The 21,359-nt window shown below is 41.8% G+C and overlaps 1 protein-coding gene across 3 annotated transcripts in view; it reads left to right on the top strand.

Moving 5' to 3' along the window:
• The first annotated feature begins 901 nt into the window (after nt 1–901).
• Nucleotides 902–21,359, top strand: part of MYH11 (myosin heavy chain 11) — a 56,570-nt gene continuing 36,112 nt past the window's right edge. For all 3 annotated transcript variants that reach the window (XM_071571528.1, XM_071571527.1, XM_071571529.1), the window contains exons 1-4: nt 902–977; nt 7,058–7,416; nt 12,014–12,170; nt 19,670–19,697. In XM_071571528.1, the coding sequence (XP_071427629.1) occupies nt 7,075–7,416; nt 12,014–12,170; nt 19,670–19,697 (527 nt within the window). In that variant the 5' untranslated portion in view covers nt 902–977; nt 7,058–7,074. The remainder of the gene's footprint in view (nt 978–7,057; nt 7,417–12,013; nt 12,171–19,669; nt 19,698–21,359) is intronic.

The following is a 21,359-nucleotide window of genomic DNA, read 5'->3' as shown; positions in this document are numbered from 1 at the left end:
TTGACAAGGACCAGATCATTCCCTACCCCCTGAAGACCTGGCTCCCAGTGCTCTGTCCTCCTCTCCTCCCAGCACACTGTTCCTGCTGCCTGTTCTTCCCACTGCATCCTGGGGACTGTTCCCCACCAGCTATTTATCTCTTTTTTTCTACGTTTTATGGACAGAGAGAGGTATTTCTTATATAAGAAAAAGTATTTACAGTCCTTTTTCAAGAACTGAGCTGCATGCCAGATCACAAAAGAAAGTTTGTAAAATCTGCTGGGGAGTGGTAAACAACTCTCCTGTTTCCCAGGGGCAAAAGAGGCTTAAACCAGCCCCAGGCTCCAAATGTCACAAAAACACAGGGAGACCCAGAGCAACCTCTACCCACACGCTCCTGCTGTGTTAGGAATAACCCTCCTTGCCCAAGCAACCCCTGAACTCAGGAACTTATCTTAGCTCCAAGAAAAAGGCACTGATGGTGGGTGGGAAACATCCTGTGCCACACAGGACCATGATCTGCCCTTTGTCTGTCTAGGCAGAGGGCCACGAGGGGCAAGGATGCTGCCAAGGCAGGAAGGAGTTAAAGCTCCATTTGCTTGGTCAAACAGTTTCACTCTAGGGAAAAGCAAAACCTCTGAATATGTGAGTTAGGGGCACCCATTTGCTTTGGAACACCACTTTCCAGTTAGGGGCACCCCTTTCACACCTTTTCAAAATCCAGAACCAGTCTGCTTCCCCAAAAAGCAGTTCAGGGTAGGGGTGGCAGCCCAGGGTTAGGCCCTGTTGGGAATGAGGTCCTTGGCTCAAGCTGTCTTTTTTAAGCCAGGTACCAAGAGGATTTTCCAGCAGGACGTGGTTTGCAGGGCCCCTCCCCACTGACAAGATTCTCCTCCTCTATATAGGGAGGCTGCAAAGGCAGCAAGGACTTGGGCTGTCCCGGCTGGTGGCTGTACAGGTTCCGACTCCACTCACTCTGCTCCCCTCATTGGACACCTGTAAGTACCGCAGGGGGTGGAGGTCCCTGCTGGGGACCAGCTGGGGGCTCACATGCTTTGGGATGGGGCAGTCTGGCAAGTTAACTCTTACACTACTTTGCAAACACATTAAGAGAATTAACGTGCAGATAGAACGGGAAATAGGAACAGACCTGTCAGAGGTGCTGAAATGGTTTATCCTGGTTTGTGTATCACTGGTTCTAGTTAAAATGCATGAGAGACTGTGCACGTTTGAAAGCACAGGTGTTCTGTCCTGCTTTTTAGGCACTTTAACACTGCTGTCGCAGGGCTGAGCCCGAAAGGCACTGGCTGCAGGCACGAGCTGTGCTCTGAGCCAGCGGCAGTGCAGCCCAGAAGGTGCAGGGCAGTGAGGATGGTCACAGGTACCTGCTGCAATTAACCATCACATGTAATGAACAAACCTGAGAGCCTGAGCTGCTGTTCTTCTTTAAGTGTTTCTGAGCTTTCAGTCTTAGAAAAGCACCTTTAAAAGAAATAGTAACCAAATAAAATAATCAGTTTATCAGTAACTTTAAACAGGAAAAATGCTTGAAAGTTAGAAGAAATGGGAACATTATTACAGAAATGCCCCAGCATTACTTTTATATGTTGTTAATATGCTGGGAATAAATTTTAAGCAAAAATAGTTTGATAATTCACTGAACTACACTAATTTCAAAGCTGGCATGCCTTTTTTTAAAGGGAAAATAAAGCAACAAGCCTCTAACAAAATCCCGTAAATAAAGACGACAGTAGATGGCAGTACAGAAAGCAGATTCAGTGTCATCCCAGAGCCTCACGGTTTTTTTTCACACACACACATATAAATGTATGTGTATGTGTGTGTATCTGTTCATGCACACCTCTAAAAATGTTGATATATGTATGTGAAAGGCATATATGTTTGCATAATTAAGAAGCAACATAAGATATTTTAGATATAATGGAAATCAGGTCTGTCATTATTGTGTAATATGTACATCTTCCTAAAACCTTTTCTAAAATACACTTGTTCCTAAACGAGCCCAGCTTCTCCTTCACTCCAAGGTTTGCCCTGACAGCAATTTGCAGCAAGACTGTCCGGAGGGACTGACTTGCTGAACTCCCAAAGCTGACCCTTCCTTCAAGCCACTAACGCAGAGTCTGAGCCTGTGAATGGCCCGGGGGCAAAGCTCTGGCTGCGTATTCCCTTCAGCCTTGTACCCAATACTACTCTGGCTATGTTCGCTTAGATGTAAACAATGATTTTTATTATCTCATTTGCAATTGACACTCTAGTCCCTAAAAGGGATTTGTTTTGAATTTGTTATCATTACATTTCTGCGGAACAGCGAGGATTGAGCAGAACATCACCATATAAGGCAGCGGGCACCGATGTATGCAGAGATCCCGATGCTCTGCAAAGCACGGAGACTTATTAGTTGCAAATCTGTTGGCTTTTAAGTATGTTAATTTTAGAAGAAGCCAAGAGCTACAGATAGCTTTCCAATTTGTGCAAAGTCCAGTTCAAGTATGGATTATTTATTACTTCGAATCAACATGCAGAATATGATTTACTAGAGCGATATTAGGGAGCATTTGAAATAGCTGATATTTTCCAGATTAATGGATTCTATCCCCACATGATGCACCTTAACTCTTTTTTCCTTCTTTTCTAATTGTTATGGTTTATAACACAGGTAATAACCTGGGCCAGTTTCTTTGGAGTATTAGAAGAGCTGTCAAGGGTTTAATCAGTTATGTCTTAACTCACTTTAACAAAGGTGAGAAGACCTGATAGGAGACCAAGGCACTTACAGACAACTTGATTGAAGTATATGGAGGGTGTATGTCCAGGGGAAATGTCCTCAATGGGGAGAGGTGAAAGGCCAGGAGAGACTGGTAGCAGTGCTTGTGACAAAGCTAACTATGCTGGGTGACCAGTTCCCAAATGAAGGTCACTAGATTAAGATTCACCTCCAGATAATCTTTTTTTCCAAGCAATGATTCAGTTAAGTACTGGAAAAGTAAAAGACAAGGAACCTGGAAAGAACATAGTCAAGAATTACTGTAGCCCAAGAAATGCAGTTTGTGTCATGCAGCAGGTTAGTGCTACTCTCTTCTATCAGCAACTACTAAGGAGAACAGGACTTGATTCCTGAAAATAATTCACATACTTGGTTATATGTTCCTCTGTTCTAATAATTATTCCCTGCAGGGATGTGATAAACCTTTATACCAGCATGAACATCCTGCAGAGGAAGGGAGAAGTGTCCTTTTCCTTCTCCTTAGGAGAAAAGTAGTCCCACTAAGCTCTGACCTAGGAGGCAATTCTGCTTGGCTAATAACCTTTTAATTAAAGCACACTTCCTGGAAATATTTGTATTTCATCCTTGGAATAATATACTCAGGATAAACTAATTATACAGACAGCATTCAGCTCCTGCCATTAACATGAAAAGGGAAAAGGCAGCCAGATATCTCTGTAGCGGGACAGCAGACAGGAATAGAGTGAGCTGTATCTGTGCCCATGTGTATGTGCACATTTGGGGATTAGACAAGTACAACAAATAGACCAGGTTAGGTGTAATTTGGCACAATTGTGAGGCAAGAAACCTCACATCAATGGTATTTTTGTGATTGCTTTTCCCCCTCCCTTTCTCAGGACAGCTCAACCCTGAGTATAAAAGTGTTTTCTTTTGTACATGACTTGGGCTATCATGTACCTAAAAGAATGGATGAGAACCTCTTACCATCTCTTGCACAAATGGCATAGTGGTCTCCCTTTCTCTCAGCCAGCCCTATGGATGAAGCCCAGGAACTGGCTGAGGAGTAAGTTCTGCGTTCTCAACAGGCAGCGAGGAGTCTTTCCCCTGGACCCATTTCCTTAGTGTTAATCAGGACCAGTGCTCTGCATTATTGATCAGAGATGGACTAAAAGATTTACTGTCAGTTATTAATCAGAAATATTCAGCATCTCATTAGTCCTTGCTAGGATAAATTTAGTTGAGTTTGTGGAGCTCATATTCTACCCCCTGCATTCAGAAATCTTCCTTATAATGAATATTAATTATGCATATTAATAAATTTATTACGTTATTAATAGTAATTAATCCACACTTAATAAGTGCATTTCCTTTTTTACTACAGTGGTAGTCAGCAGCTGCTCAGATTCTGGAGAATCAGACATGAAAAGTTCTTTTCACACAAATTCATGTTTTCTTCTCATTATGTTTCAGAGGAGTTACAGGATCCAGCTCAGACTGTCTGTTCACTAGTTCTTGTAGGGGGTGTATTCTTAACATACTTAAACTAGTCCTAGTGCTTAGATCTAGGGAATAAGAACCTCTGTTTCCAAGCTGTGCAGTTTGTTCCAGCTCATACACCTTCCAACCTCATCTTGCTTTCAAAAAGATGGAATTCAAAATTTTCTGCCCTTTGTTATGTATGTGCAGGAAGAAGCAGAACATAGTCAGAGAGCAGCTCTCTGGTTTGTGCTCTTCTGTGGAAAATGTTTTTGACTTAGCTTGTAACAAGGATGGGAACTTATCCTTGGTCCTTGGGAACAGGACAGACAAGAGCTTTTGAGATGTCCCACTGTGACATGCTTCGTAGCAAGCCAACAGTTTTATCTACAGTTGGATTTTTGAGGCAGATAGTCAGGATGATCTGGCACTTTGATTTCCACCACCATCAAATCTGAGCAGCTTCTGAGGAACAGGATTTCACCCCAGGAAGCTCAGCTCTGCAGTTCAGTCTCATTTTTGGTGTTTCTGACAGCAATATCAAGTTCCTGTTGGTGTGAAAGGGCTGTCACCTGGCACTTGGCCACAGGCAGCACTGTCCAACCATTCTGATGCTACAGGATGATGATGTAGCTCTCTCCTGGGCACAGGATGGACTGATACTCCCTGCTCCATTGCCACAGCAGTTCCTCCCATGCTGCTGGGACAGTGTGCTGGGGAACATGCCTTGCCCATTGCCACTTCAGCAGGAGGAGAGGCCACAGCAGCTCCTGCTCCCTGAGCCCTGTGCTGCTGGAACTGTGCTCTGGTGCTGGGGCAGTGCTCCCTTCATTCCCTGTCCGGCTTCGCCCTGCAGCCGCCAGCTGGAAAGCTCAGCTGGAGAGAATACCATCTCCATTATTGGAACTGTGCAGTTCTACCAGCCCTCTTGGCAACGAGGGAACATTTTCTGCCTTAATCCACACAGAGGTCAAATAGTTTCCTCCTGCAGCTCCCTTCCAAGAGTCTCTTGGGAGCGAGCAAAGGGCCACATCCTACAGATGCTCCCTCGCAGAGCCCCGATGGTGAGGAACACCAAGCGTGGGCCAGTGGCAATGCCCAGATCCAAGAGTTAGGGTCTCCCTCACCTCACCCACATTGCCTCACACATTGTATGTGCATGGATTGCCTGGGTGAATTTTCCTGATGGGGATTTGCAGGCAAGGCTCTCAGGCTCTTGAACAAGCACATTCAGCCTTTTTTTTTTCTTTGGATGAGGTAATTGTCAAGGGAGTTTGAGGAACTGCAGCATCTAATTTTCACTGAATTTCTATAGGAAATCTAACCCTCTGTAGGAAACCCAGACCTCTAAAAATTCTAGTTTGGGTTTTAAGCTTTATGTCACCTTCTGCATGATCTGTGTTTCCCTCACACAGTCTGGCCTTGCAAAAAACATGGGAAGGCTTCAGGGACAAATATTTGGAAACCCAGCTCTGATACTCCCAGAGCACAGGGTGTCTATTTGGCTACATACCACAGAGCTTGGTCCTTACAAATATTGTTCTGCTTATGGGTTGATTGCTGGCATCTTTAGCAGTCAGCTCTCCAAGCTCCCTCAAGATCCATATTTGTTTGAATGCTGTAAATATTAAATCCATTCTCAATAAGGAAATGAAATAGCCTCTGAGTCCTAGAGTTGTTTTTCTTGGGCACATGCTCTTTTTTGCTGCCTGCTGTAGCTCCCCCCAGCTCTGCTGCACAGCAGGTTTCCCAACTAGCACAACTCTTTCTGCCCTGTAGTAGACCACAAGAAGTCCTCAGTTTAATCCTTCCCTCATTTAGCCCTGTGGCCCCCATGGGATTAGAGCAGAACATTTATGAAAGCTCCAGTGTTATCAGCAGAGATCTTGCAGCTACATCCTAACTTTGATCAGGAAAGCAGCTCTCCCCTCTCAGCACAGAGTAAAGCAGCCTGAACTCTCCCCTTGCTCTCACCTATGGAGCACATACATCCAGCTGTTTTATCCATATGCAGCTACATGATACAGATGCATCACCCTTCCAGTCTGACCATCATGGTTCAGAGTATCTACTAGCTGAGGCAGTTTCTAGGCTTGTTTTATTTCTTCTTTGTCTCATGTGATAGATATTTACCCTTCATAAGTGATCAGCTCTCACTGTCTGGCCCATGGAAAGGGATATCTAAATTATTTCTCCTTCACTAGCAACACTGATAACAATTTTTTCCTGCTTTTTCTTTTGATCTTGTCTTAATCTTATTCTTCTCCAAATGAAATGGTATTAGAGTGATTGGAAATAGTCCTTTGCCAGAAAGATTCATTTCTGTTCTTGCTGGAACACAGCCTGGGAAACATTTTTCTACTATTTATTTCATTACTATACTGGTATTTCAGTATGCACCGAACACTGTCTGGGTGATGGGAAATTTTGAGTTTGTCTGTATTCAATTAACTTTGTGATGGGCAAGAGCTGAGGCTGCAGGAGGGTGTTCAGCCAGTGGTCTTGGTGGAGTTTCTCATTGAACAGGCATTAGTTATGCCTTACTTTTCTCTCTGATCTTCAGCACAACATAAACAAAATAAAGTAAGAAGCCCAGAGGTCCTCACTTAATTTAGTATCATGAAGCTTTTGATTTTGGTGATTTCAGACACAATAACAAAGGCATGGGAATGTGAACACAGATATTCTACAGTATCTAAGCTGGCAGCCAAAAGTATCCACATGAAAATGTGAGGTACAACACAGGTTCTTTGGACCTGCTGCATGGCAGATTTGCCATAGAATGTTTTGCCTGGAATATCTCCACATTTTCCTCCTTTTATTCCTTTAAAGCAGAATATTTTGCTTCCTCAACAGGTGTCTGCTGAGTCAAAATGGCTCAAAAACCTCTCAGCGATGATGAGAAGTTCCTTTATGTGGACAAAAACTTTGTCAACAACCCCCTTGCCCAGGCTGACTGGTCAGCAAAGAAACTGGTCTGGATTCCATCAGAGAAACATGGATTTGAAGCAGCAAGTATCAAGGAAGAGAAAGGGGATGAGGTGGTGGTTGAACTGGCAGAAAATGGAAAGAAGGTGACACTGAGCAAGGATGATGTGCAGAAGATGAACCCTCCAAAGTTCTCCAAAGTGGAGGACATGGCAGAGCTGACTTGCCTCAATGAAGCTTCAGTGCTGCACAATCTAAGGGAGAGATACTTCTCAGGTTTAATTTATGTGAGTAGACTCAAACACAGAGCACTTCCTATTGCTTGCTACCACGTCCCATCAACAGTGAGGTGGATTCCACCCACTGGCAGGGCCACAGCGTTGTGTGTGATGCTGCCATGCAAGTACTAACCCCTCAGTCATGGCTTCCTAGACCAAAAAATATATGGAGTTCCCTTTATCCCCCATGACTCTCCTGCTTCTTTACTAATTGCTTCTTTTCTTAACTAAATTAAAATAAATGAAGGTTTCTTCTTCAAAATTTACTAATTCTGAAAGGATATAGTTAACTTGGAAAGTACTTTCTGATAGGTGAACAAGACATCAGTTCTGCTGTTTGGATAACAAAATAAGTTAATAGGGACTTTTGAATGACTTCAACATAAACCTGAACAAGTTTTCAGTACCCTGATAAAGGAATACGCAGAAAAGCCAAGTCAGGCAGTCTTCTGTCAGACAGAACTCCCACTGAAAGGCAGCTGACAGGTTCTGGTGTGGTGGGTGATCAAGTTAAACCTTATGTTTGGATAAAGGAACAAACCCACTGGAATTCAAGCAGGAGTACCTGTATGTACCAGTGTGTTACGGAACCAAAGTCATGCATCCATTAACCTTCTTGCCCCTTATTTTGGTCAAGTTACAGATTAGACAAGCCTGGACAAATTACAGTCTTTTCTATGTTCATGTGAGTAATGGCCAAGATTATTCTGTCCTTTTCCACACAAGTGCACTAACACAGCATATTTGGACATTAATAACCCTGTAATCTATCTACATCAACAGTCAGCAAACTGCACAGTAAGAAAGCCCAGAACCTTTCCAAGGAATTCAGCTGTTATCTCTGATTTTACGTGGAGGATCCCTATGTTGTGCTGCAGAAAAGTTATCTGCAGCTTCAATCTATGAAAATTTTTCTTGCATGACAGACCACTGATGAGTGAAACAAAGGAAACAGCTTAAGTAACAAGGTTTTAGAAACAGGTGTAGAGGTCTCATTATCAATATGAGGAATGCTAAATTGGAAAGTAGGAAATGAAGCAGAAAATAAGATAGTTATATAGAGTACAACAAAGGAACTATTTAATTGTTATGCATAACTTCAAAGAGCTCAGTCAAGATCTTCCCTTCAGGAATGTACTAAAATGCACATCAAGTTCCTGAAAGAGGCTGGACTTTCCATCTTCTCATTATTTGAGTTTATTGGATTTAAAGTTTGCAGGTGAACATATGAACCCACATGCTATGATATCACAACACAGCATTAATTATTAAAATAGACTTTTTCAGTAAGTGTTCTGCATTGTCACAAGAAATAAAAGAGTTAGTAGAAGGATAGTGGGATAAAACTGGGGGAAGAGGGAGCTATTAGTTTGTTGTTGTTCTCAGCAACACTCTACATAAATGTTTTAGGATTTCCTTTATGTTTGTGGAATTTTCACTTTCTATAGAAAGAGGAAATTAATTTCCAAAAGTGGATTATGCAATTAGAAATCAAAGGGTTTTTCATGGGGACAAAAAAGGAAGTGTATCTGAAATTAAGTTTTTTCTCAAGCAACTAGATTTTAACATGGTGGTAAATTAACTGTTTCAAATAAATTAGTTTGACTTGTGTTGCAACAAGTTATTAGTATTTTCATTAACCAAAACCTGCTTGAAACTATCCAGCTTTACACAGCCCTACTAGATACTGTCATATCTTTTTTAAAAAAGAGAATTTGGGGCTCATCCACTTGCAAAATTAATTGTAAATAATCATCTCCTGGCTTTGCCATGTCTTGCCTAATTTGTGTCCCTTGGAGTCCCACACACAGAAAGAAAACACGACCTCAACATTTTTCTCTTTAGAGCGTCACTGACGCAAATGGGGATTCCCAATTCTGCCAAAGGAAAAATTCCACCTAGCTGAAAAAAATAATCAAATCATCTTCCCCTTGCATTTATATGAAATATTATTAAATAAAAGGACCCATTGCAGAAATTCACAGAGTGACTGTACACTAGAAAAACACCCTGGTGTTTTCCTTCATCACAGACAATTAAGATAGAAGGGCAAGAAGTGTTTTGCCACTAACTCATGTTTCACATTGCTCAGAACAAAAAGAATCTGCCTTATCTACATAACAAATTAGACCAAAAAATATTATATAAGCATGAATAAAACAGCAATGCAACTTCAATGGCCTTGAGAGTAGAATCAAGTTCCTTATGGCTGTATTCATAGGCACTACTTGTTGAGTCTTCACTAAATAGTGAAAAACACTGTCTTACATACATAAAACTGTTTATGCATATTGGAACTGAGGTTGAATTCTTCTGCCCAAACCTAGATATTTACAATGCAGATGTGTGTGGTTTTACCAGACTCTTGTAAATACCCATCAACAGTAGCTGTCAGAGGGGTACACGAGCTCAACACTCCTATGGAAGTATCCCTAAGATATTTCAAATCCTGTTCTGCCTCCAAACCCTCTAGGGAGAGATCCAGCTGGGGTTCCCCCTCTCTGCACAGGCTGTGCCCCAAGGAGAGGGATTTAAGGCACAGAAATTTCAACACCAGCACTTTCAATCACACCCTTGGCCAACTGGCTTGCTTTCCTTCAAAACATCATCTATATTGATGTGGCTTCCCAAATCCTTGAAAGCAGATACCTAGAACTACAGTAGTGAAACTAAGAGGTCTTGGTTACCTTTCCTAAGGGGAGAGATGGTATCAGTCACAGTCCAGTTAGAAACAAGGATTTCTGACCTTCATCAGCTCTGGCTTTTGCTCTGCCTTAATAGCCTGCTGCTTGGGTCTCAAAATTAGCTCTTCAAAGGTATGTTACTGTATGCCTGGATGTGCAAACAGCCCTGCATGTGGTAAGTCAGGAAATGCCTGGAAATCTAAGGGAAGGGAGGACTAAATACTTTCCTGGATTAGAAATCTACTCTCATATTATTTTACTTAGTTGGAAATTATTGGTTGAGTGCATTCAGTTAAATTATTTCTACTAAAAAAAAATACCTTGCTATGCTTTCCATAAGGGTCTTGGTGGTCTTTATAGGACAAAACTGTCGCATTCCAACTATGTTATCCTGGCAACGCTACAGTTCATTTTGACATGAGCAGCACAGTTTCATTCCTACCTCCCACATCAATGAAAAACCAGCACAGTAATTATCTACCTTCCCTACCAAGGGGTTTAGCTTGGGGATGCTGAGAACTGGCACGGATCCTGAGCTTCTTGTTATCTGACTTGAGACTGAGGTGACACCATCACAAGCTGAAATGTTGGTGGAGGTCCTGTCCCCACACCAGATGTTCCCTGCCCAGCACAAAGCACCCAACCTGCTCGTGGCTGCCGGAGCCTCTCGCCCTGTTTGCCAAATACCATATAAAGTGCTCAGGCTGTGCCGAGGCTGGTTTGTGCCATTTCCTATTATGGTCAGGAAAGGGAAATCCCATGCCCAGAGCAAAAGCTCCCGGATGCCACTGCACAGCCCAGCTCTGCCCCAGCTCCTGCAGGGCATCCGCATCTGGAGCCACCCCGGGCACGGCCTGAGCCTGAGGCACTGCAGTGATGGCACTCCACAGAGCCCTCACTCACAGCCACAAAATAAAATAAAGAATAATAAAAATTTTAAAACCCCAACCACTTCTGTCTATGTCAGAAGGAGCGTAGTTTCTTTTTTTTTTTTTAATATCACAATACCCCTGCAATTATGATCTCGGTAGTTTGTTTTTAATTTGGGGGGTTTAAATTTTCTTTTTAAATCAAATACCTGTGCAAATTTCTTACTTCTAGTAACTGTTTATGAAACATGGCCCATCATCTATTGTCATATGCTATTATTTCTGCTTCAGTTCAGTAGCTGGAGCATATAGAAAGAAAGGAAAATTGAAAATAAACAAACCCACCTAACAAAACCTGGATGAATATTTAACAGCTAGTAGCCAATGTTCTTGTTTGTTTATATATATATTTTTTAATATTAATACCTTCATTAAACTGTAAGCAAACCACATTTTTCCTTATATTCCCTGCAGAAATAGTTATGCAATGCAGGCATGACTGTTCTGGTAAGACATGTATTTGAAACTTGAGTAATTTTTTTCAAGAACTCTCATCAATCATCATTATTATGTAGTGTTCATAGAAGCTTTTTTTAAAAAACCTTTTTCTAACATTAATCAAGCTTCTTATGTGGGATTTCAGTTTACAGAATTTGATGCCTGCCTGTGCAGAGGATATGAAAATACACATATAAAGAAATGTAAATTATTACAGTTGTTACCTCACCATAGATAAGGGTATGGATTATGTACTGACAATAACTGATGTTAAGAAGCTCAAACATCAGACCACAGTGTTTCTACAGATTGCTAAATTCACATACTTTCTAGCAGCTTGCTTATGAGAAATAATTATTTGTGCTCTTGAAAACCATCACTTAACATATATTCAAAAAATCCCTGCTTCATTTTTTACACTGGGTAGAATACAAAAGAGTTCTACTTGCTAAAATTACCTAAATTAACTACTTGATAATTTAATGCACCTGATGCTTCCCAGACTAGACATGGCACATGGTATTAAGCCCAGTTTTCATTTGAATTTCCTTGCAGACTTATTCAGGTCTCTTCTGCGTTGTGATAAACCCATACAAGCAGCTGCCCATTTATTCAGAGAAGATTATTGACATGTACAAGGGGAAGAAGAGGCACGAGATGCCCCCTCACATCTATGCCATCGCCGACACAGCCTACAGGAGCATGCTGCAAGGTAGGACATTCAACCCTGCTCCCTGGAGAGCCCTGCCCGGGGGAGAGCACCCCTTGGAGAGCCCTGCCCGGGGGAGAGCACCCCTTGGAGAGCCCTGCCCGGGGGAGAGCACCCCTGGAAACTCCACATGTGCTCCTGCAGGCAGCACAGCCAGCACAGAGCTGGTACATAGGGCCACAGGCTTTCTAGAAGTTTCAGAAGAATTCTTTGGCAGGAACGGCAGTCCACAAACACTGTGACTCAAAAAGGAAAAACAATCTTTTTACCCATCTGTGTCGAGGCATGTGGGAAGGTTTCAAAGTCAAGCAAATAGTTTTGGCAAATACGGGCATGGAAAATGCTCCCTCTCCACCAGTGGAGACTATTCCAAAGTTAGCTGCTAGTGCTGCTGGATCTTCTTTCTCTCGCTCCCTCTAGCAAAGTAAATTCAGATAATGTTTTGGGGCTCCTTCTCTTACAGCCTGGTGAATGGGACCCTGAGCTGAGATGTGCCCTGTTTTCTAACCATGGTGGCAGTGAGTGGTGGGAAAGCAGTCAGGCCCCTAATGGTGCAAACACCCTTCAAAACTCACAGTGCTCTCCTCCTACAGTCACAAGGAGGGGCTTTTCTACTAAGGAAAAATCATAAATTAGGGATGAAAAACCTCCAGTGATGAATGTGTGAGGCTGCAATGCTGACAGACTTCAGGGACATGACTGGCTGCCATCTGACAGTGACTTTGGGTGCTACAGGAAAGCAGGAACTCCACAAAATGCTTTGAAATTCAAATGTCCTCATAAGAACCCTGACCCTACGGAAATTCTGGCTGGCAACTATGGCTCGGCAAGTTTAGGACTTCCCAATTTGGAGCTTAAGGATTTAAGGGTTTAAGGCTTAAGGGTATTAGATCTGACTGTTGAAAACAGTGAACAGCATCTCAAATTTTCAGTTTAGCAGCTGGATTAGTAGCCAATATTGATTTCTCTGTAATATTTACACACATGCACAGAAGAGTGATTGTTTCAGAGAAACTAATCCATTCAAATCCCTCTGTGCACTTTATCTGACTATGCAAATGAAATTAGACAGCAATTCTCTGGGCATGCAGCACACTGTAAGCACAAGGACTGAAGTACTCCTGTGGTTGTCTTACTTGAAATATGTACCTGATGAATTTACCAAAAGTTTCAAGGAGTCAGTTTGGCATATCATGCTTAACTGCTGTTTTCCAAACCAAGGTTTAGACACAAAGCCTTTCCCCACAATGAAAAAAGATAAACCTGTGTGTGTGCCTGGCCATCAGATTCTCAGAAGCACAATTGCCTGACCAAGGCAGACCTTTACTGCCTGGAAATACCAACCAAAGCCTTGTTGTTTTGGTACAAGGAGTCTACATATACATATATATTCATTCACAAACATATATAGATACACATACTAATGGTGATTTATATCAGAGGCATAGCAACAAGTCTTTTCTCTTACAGAATTCCTCTTGTGTACTCACTGTAATGCTAACAAAATAATGCAGGTAACAAAATCCTTAGAATTTCTGAGATTTAACTCCTAAAGATTACTTGATTACTTAATTATAACTTCTATTTCTGGCTTCAGAATCTTACATTTACATATATAAAGTGCTTGAAATACAGCTAATTTAACTCCAAACCCAGAGAACCAGCTATCTGCTTTACAATACCAACCTTTTTTCTTCCTATGGCTTGTATGACACTTCTTTTCTAGAGCTATTTCAATTCCTTTATTTAAATGCATCCCAGGAGGCACAGCTACAGTGCAGCAGAGGAGGATCAATAAAGCAACAAAAAACATCCTGAAAACAGACCTTGGTACATACTGTGTGACATAATCGCAGTTACAAAAAACTTACTTGGCATAAGCTCATCCCACTAAGCCGCAGTCACACATCTGTGCCCCAGCTCACCTCTGGAACTCTCAGCTGTGCCTCCAGCACTGCCCAAGGCTCTGAGCAGGCCCTAAAGCCAGGGCAGTCTTTCCTCAGATCCTTTATTTAAGCAGCAAGCCTTGAGGGGAGCTCTGCAAGAATCTTCTGGCTCCAGCAGATCATTAGCAGTGCTCTCATTCAGCTGTGCAGAGCACTGGTACTTGTCCCTAGAAATGAGATGGGGAAAAACAGGGCTACAGGATTTCTGTAGGAAAGGGAAAAAACAGCCTATGCTAAACAGAATTGTTTTAGCCTGACAGTACATGAGTTTTCTGCCCAACATGAAACTAGTGTCAGCATAGATCAGCCTGATCCCAGCAGCACATGGACCTCATTCACTCTTCCTGTCTCTGGCTGTGTCCTGTCCCTCCCAACATGCTCTCTTGAGCAGCCACTGGAGCTGCACCTACAACAGCCTGGGCTTAGCTGTGCCTCCTAGGCTGGGTGCAGGAGGAAGGAAAGTGCATATTTCTATCTATTCACTTTTTTGGTGCTTAGAATAATTTCCTGACACTACCAACTCTTGGGGAAGATCTACTCCCCATTATTTGTGTGCCCCCTTTGCAAGGAATTCTTCCTGAGACCAGGGAAGAGGGGGAGAGCAAGTAAAAAGAAAGGAGGAGGGAGGAGTTAACCTTTAACAGAATGCTCTTTCACCGCCTCCCACCCTGACCACGCACAGCTGGCACTGCAGCAGGGACAGTCCCACAAGAGCTCCCACCACAACAAGCACAGGACACCCACGCTCTGCTTGCACATGCCATTTTGGAGGCTTTCCATCTCTGAAGTGGGCCCCAGCCAGTTTTAAAGCTGTGCTTTTGTTTGTAAAAACCTACTCGTGTTTTGTGCATAAAACTAACCCAAACCTCAAAATAACTCTAGTTACTCAGCCAAATTATATTCACGTCAGGGTGGTGAAAGTGGGTGTCAACGTGAGTCTGTGTGTGCACGAAACTCCAACAGGCACAGAGAGCTTCATGGGGCTTTGTAAGCATGTTTGCAAAAGTAATATAAACAAAAGTCCTTACTCATAAACATGGATCAGGGCACTAGATGTTTTTCTTGTGAGAATTCAGTACTGCTCCTTATCTGGAAACTTGCATAGTTTCTGCTTGCCAAAGTAAAAGATGTCTTAGATTCATGAGACTGAAGAATTATTCTGGTACTTCATGGCCAAGGCCACTTGGCCCAGAGCAATCAGCTTGTTCAGATGTCTCAGGGAACTTTTATCTTTTGGTGAATCAAGCCTCTCTGTCTGCAGATGGCTGGTCCTACTGCAGGCTCATCATCTGGGAATCACAGCCCTTCACATTCTCACCCTCTGCTCTGTTGGCACAAACATCCTGCAAAAAAACATGAGCTGTGCACACTGCATTCCTTCTGTGCTTTAGAGACTTACTTGGTTAATGTATTCATTAGAGATGATGTTTAAGTCCCATCAAAGCTGTTCTGATAAAAACACTTAGCCACAGTTACCAGTGATCAGATAATTGGACTTTCTTCCAAATATGCAGAAAAGCTGACATCTCACAGGACACAGGAATTATCAAAGATGTTGGCCAGGGAAAGATAAAATTTCCACTTGTTTCAAGTGGTTCTGAGTACCTAAAACCCTTTTGCAAATCACAGTCATGCTGTCTCATACTCAGCTGGAGGGGCTGGATGTCTTGTTGAATCTACTGATTACTATGTCACTAATACAGTATGTCATTGCCCAGGCACAGCCACTGAGGCTCATTTCTAGCCAGAACAAGAATAAACTTTAATTTTCTTAAAGACTGAGAGAATATAACATTGTGCAAGAGTGCTTTGTGTGTGTGTGCCCAGCAGTTACCACTCTGACCTGGGCCCCAGTGACTGTCTTTACAGACCAGCTTAGCTGACTCTGCTGCACTCAAACACTGCAGGCACAACACACCACCCAGTACTCCTGCACCCAACTCTCTGTGCTTTGGATGAAGAGGCTCCCCAGTGGCACAGCTGCCATGAGAAGGGCTGGGCCCCCATTCCAACCTTTGCACTGCCAGCACCACTGTTGCTGCAGTCATGGTGCAAAACTGCTCCAGGTGGAAACCATCCCTGGCCTTTTGCTGATTTAGTTTTCAGGTGGGTCATCTCCTGGTGCACAGTGTGGCTGTATGAATACTGCAAGGAGAGGGCAGTGCAGGCCAGGGAGAAATGCTGGGAGTGGGTGGATAGCTCCATTCTCCAGCACTGCCAGCTCCCAGTGATGGTGGAGCTGAGACACTGGTCCAGTAGGGAGGGGTAACTGCTGCCTCTGTCATCCTCCCTGCAAGCAGCAAATAAAAAATGATAGACAATACCACTGTGAAAAGTCAGGTTATGTAGCGGTAGTAACAGATAGAAAGTTTTTGTGTAGTTGATTAGGCTTTTATCAAGTTCTCTGACAATAAATCATGGAGAACAAATATTACAGCTTTCTGCAGATCCAAGATTATTTTCTGCAGAGCCATTTTTATGCAAGCCTGAGTTAAAGATGGAAAAACAAACAACCTGGTAGTTACTTGGAGGTATGGGAGGGAAACACAGTTCCCAAGATCTTAGAAAAGGAGGCTGCTGTGAAAAGCCATCTGTTTACTGTGTCCTTAGCAGGACTGTACAGAAATGTCCCCTTTAGGCAGTGGAGTTATGAACAAATGTAAAGGAGCAGTAGGCGAGTGGTGGAACATGGGTTCAGTCTGGGTTTTTTCCTTTTATGGTAAAGCTGCCAACTTGCTGCTTCATTGTGATAAACCATCTGATTTTGTTTGTGATTAAGCAGAACTAACTGGTCTATCAAGAACAGAGAGGGGCAAGGATTCTCACAAGCAATCTGGAGGTGTTTGGTGAAAGAGCTAAGCAGATTCCAAAAAGAAAAAAATAAAACCAGTCTGCTGCAGGTTTAGGAAAGCTGCTGAGGTTTATAATGTAAAGGCAGATCTCTAAGCTATTTATAGCTGAGGAGAAATTAAAAAAAATCCAAAACATCAAACATAGACATACAGGAGGAGGATATGGTACTCTTCCAGGTAGTGTCAAACTTTCTTAAAAACCATTAACCAAATTGATGTTAGAATCTAGAAGACTTATTTTGTTATTTTTTAAGCCACAGGAGTTAAGTTTAAGGAGCTTTATTTATGCAAATCATTCTCATCTGATAGATCTAACCACAGAGTTGCAAACTCCCCAAATAGGGCACAGTCCTTTCTATATAGGATAAAATATTCCAGAACAGGAATAGGATTAGTTGAATGGGAGAACCTTTGAAAGTAAAAGAGGCCAGAATCTGCAGCTCAAGTCATAAACAAATAGGATAAGATTTCCTGATACATTTCATCCTTGGCATTACAATTAGCTGGAACTGCTGAAGGAGATTTAACATCTGGAATTCTCGCGGCGCCCCCCCCACCCCGGAATGTGCACAGGACAGTTTGTCAGCATGAGGTTTCTCCCCTGATTAACCTATCCCGGGGGCACTTGGTGCCCCTTCTGACCTCTCTTATCCGTCTGCTCTTACATGTCCCAAAGCAAACCCCTGTGGTGGGTCAGATTATGAGACACCTCCAGAAGGGGTTCACTTACTGGGAAGCAAAGGAAGGGCAGCAATGGGCAGAAAAGTAGTAAGAAAATACTTGGCTTGGAGGAGACCAACTTTTTCAAATGTGCCCTGAGCTCAGAAATTCCTGGCAACTCTGTATAAAGGAATCACTTTATTTTCTTTATGATATGGGTTTGTGATGTAATATCAATATATGTCCATGATTTCTATTTACACAACAGTGTATTTTTAGCAAAAATTCTACCATGTTCTCACTTTTTTTAACTTAAAAGAAAGCCTAGCTCATATCCTGCAGTGAAACACAAACATGGCTCTCAGCTCCTCTCCTCCCAGATGTTATTGTGGAAGAGTCCAGCTGTGCTGATTGCTGCCAAATATGAACAGAAATGTAATGAGTCATTTTGTCCCAATTTACTGAAGAAAGCAGCTAAGTGGCACCATTTGTTGTGTGCAGGATCAATAAAGCAGTTAATGTTACAGCTATTGAGGAACTGGGAGTAAAACAGTTGTCTAATATCAATCCAAGCCATAGCAGAATCTCTACTGCTTTTCCCAGACTGGCTGTGGGCCAGGAAGCACTTGCAGCTTGCAAGCTTAATGGGTTTATCTCATGGTATTTATGACATAAAGGGTCAGCCACAGGGGCAGGCAACCAGACAGGTAGTCCTGCAAGTCACCCCACGCATTGAACAAGAGTAGGAAGGAGTTCATGTGTTAACCTCTGACCAGAGGCTCCACTGGGCTGTTGCTGGCTCTGCATTTGAGAAACAATGCCAAGCCATACAGGAGCACTGGCTTCTGCCTCAATGATCTGTCTCAAGTCTCAGATTTGTAACTGCACACACTTTTCAAAATGTATTTGACCTGCCTCGGAATTTATTTTCCTAAGTCAGAAGCTTTTTCTACAGTCTGTAAAGGCAGACTGTGACAGTCTTAGTCAAAGAAGGGCCAACTTCAATGTGGGGCTGGTGGGTCAGAGCATTTTTCAAGTCTACTTCCAAGTATCTCCAAGGATGGAGATACTACATTTCTCTGGGAAACTTGTCCTGATGTTTGACAAGTGAAAAAAATTTTTCTACTTCAGAATGGATCACAGCAAACATGTTAGTCATGCCTTTTGGTAGAAAATTCAGTGTAAAAGTTCTGAAGGCAGAGAGAAACTCCAAGTCCAAAAGAATGAGCAGAGAGGATTGCTGCAAGAACAGGTTCTGGAGGTGGGACGCAATCCTAAGCCTTCCTGCAACATTACAGACACTGGACTCTGGTGTGCAGAAACCTCCTACATGCCTCACACAGTGGAAATAGAGACTTTGGTCCTCCTTTTTATAAATCTTGATCCAAAATGTGTTTGATGATCCTGTTCATAGCAAAAAGCATGAAGAATACTTACATACTTGTTGAAATGGTCTTCTAAAACCTGTGAAGTGTCTTGTTTTATCTTATTCTTTGGACAATATCTCAAAGAAATTCTTTATCCTCCTGATAAAAGTTGTCTCAGTCTGAAATAAAATAGAGAGCATATTATTCAGGTATTTGAACTGCTCTGCTTTCAAAATTCAAAGCTTTGCATGACCAGCTTAAAACACTTCAGTTGTTGATGCCTTATCTGTCCAGACTTTGTTTCAAGTCAGCTGCTGGCCAGAATTCATAAGCATAGTAAAAACCTGAGTTTCAGGTTTGAAATTTTGTTATAATCTTCTTATAGAGAGCCTGATGTTTTGCTGTCCTCATTACAGTTCACCTCTAATGGAATTTACAAAAATTATTTTTGACCCCTTAACCTTTTGTTCATTTTTTGTACAAAATATTTCCATTAGAGATGGTTATTTAAATGCAAGGGCAAATTAAATAAGAAGTGAAGCCAGTACTTCTGACTAATCATGGTCGACCAGATTTTAAAAGGTTTAGGCTGTTCGATGTAAATCCTTGTAAATATAAGTGCTCCTGTCAGGAAAAGCATTTTCCCTAATTAATGGCTTATTTCCCTTTATTCACAGATCGAGAAGACCAGTCTATCCTGTGCACGTAAGTAAACCAACCTATTTTTGTATTTCTCAATGTTAAAATGTCTTTCTTTACTCAAACTTGATTCAGATTCTGATGGAATCTACATACTCTCCTCACCTTCAATAAGCTTGAGCTCCAGTCCCAAATCTACCTCAGTAGATATATCATAAAATAAAAAAACAAGTATCAGTGTTATAGAAAGTCTTTAATGCACAAAATTATTTCTTTAAACTGACTTTCTGAATTTAGAAATATAAGAGTTTACAATGAACTGCTGGGGAGTGTGGTTGGAAAACTATGTAGAAAGCATAATGGATTCCAAAACGTTCCTAAAGGAGGCTGAGGAACTGGGAACAGAACCAAGGAACATGGAACATCCTGGATATTTTGAACTGCCTTTCATTTTTAGCTGTCAGTGACTCACCACAGCTCCCTAATTCCGTTGTCATTGTACAGAAGTATCATCTTCCATGTTGCTGCTGTCCTGTGCTGTTTGCTCAGGGCAGGCTCGGGGCCCCTGCAGGTTTGTGCAATGATCTGTAATCTGTCAAGTATTGTAAATACAAACTAAACTGGTTTTAGGTTATCTGAGAAAAAGTGGTTGCTGAATGACTGAATATATATTTACACTAAAGTTGTTTAAAAGGACTGCTATTGATCACCAGCCACATTATTTGTAAGTGCCATTGCTGACAGGGAAACAATTACCACCTAAGAAAAAGTGAAAATTCTATACTGTGTCTGATACCATAAGGGTAGCATAGCTCTAACCTCTGTTATAACAAGACTTCAGTATGTGTAAGTATATCAATCAAAAATCTGCCCCAAAATGCATTAATACCAAAAAGAAATTTAAAATTACTGCAATTATGAAGTAAAAATTGACCATCACATTCTTCCCAGGATGCAACATGTCATGGTTATGAAGACCAATTTCCAAAATGCATTTCCTCCTTCTATTTCTGTACTTAAGTTTATTTTTCCACTTGTAAATCTCCTTTTAACTTTGGAATAATAGTACTTTAAAGAAAGGGACTTTCTTTTGCAAATCTATGACTTTTTGTTCATGAACACCCATTACAGAATCCACTTCTGACAGCTACCGTATATTGAAAAGCTTGCTGGAAACATAAGGTGTTTCATACCAGTAATGCATGAAATAGAGAGAATTAAATGTCTTTTGAAAACAATCAGTGATTCACCAAGATGTTTAGAATAATTGCTCTGTGTTGGATGAGCATCACGACCAACAGCTTATAACAGTCCTTACACGTCTTTTAAATCAAAAAGATTATTCAGGCTAAAACCAATGTACACAGCTTTAACCACTACTGGTTTGACATTCTTGTTGGCCTTATTTGGCTGTACAGAAAGAAAAGAGTTCACTTGGCTTTCAGCGTGGCAGCTGTCAAGTTGAAGCAATTTGTATTGTTATATAGAATTGCTAAAAATGCTAAGAAATTATTTTTGCCTAAAATATGTGACAATAACTGAAGACTTTATGGCATTGATCAGCTGGGATCTTTTCTTTGAATAGCTACAGGCTGGAACTTTCCAAAGCCTGGTACCTAAACTGTAAAACCTACAGCTCACATGAATCACCTGGAATGCTGCTGGGACATAGGCAGGGGGTTAGATCTGAGAAATGAGCATGATTCCATGTTTCTGATTATAAATATA

This window comes from Pithys albifrons, chromosome 16, assembly GCF_047495875.1.
Source record: "Pithys albifrons albifrons isolate INPA30051 chromosome 16, PitAlb_v1, whole genome shotgun sequence".
Classification (NCBI taxonomy): Eukaryota; Metazoa; Chordata; class Aves; order Passeriformes; family Thamnophilidae; genus Pithys; species Pithys albifrons.
Note: the sequence above shows the minus strand (reverse complement) of the source record. Positions and strands in the feature narration are given on the sequence as shown.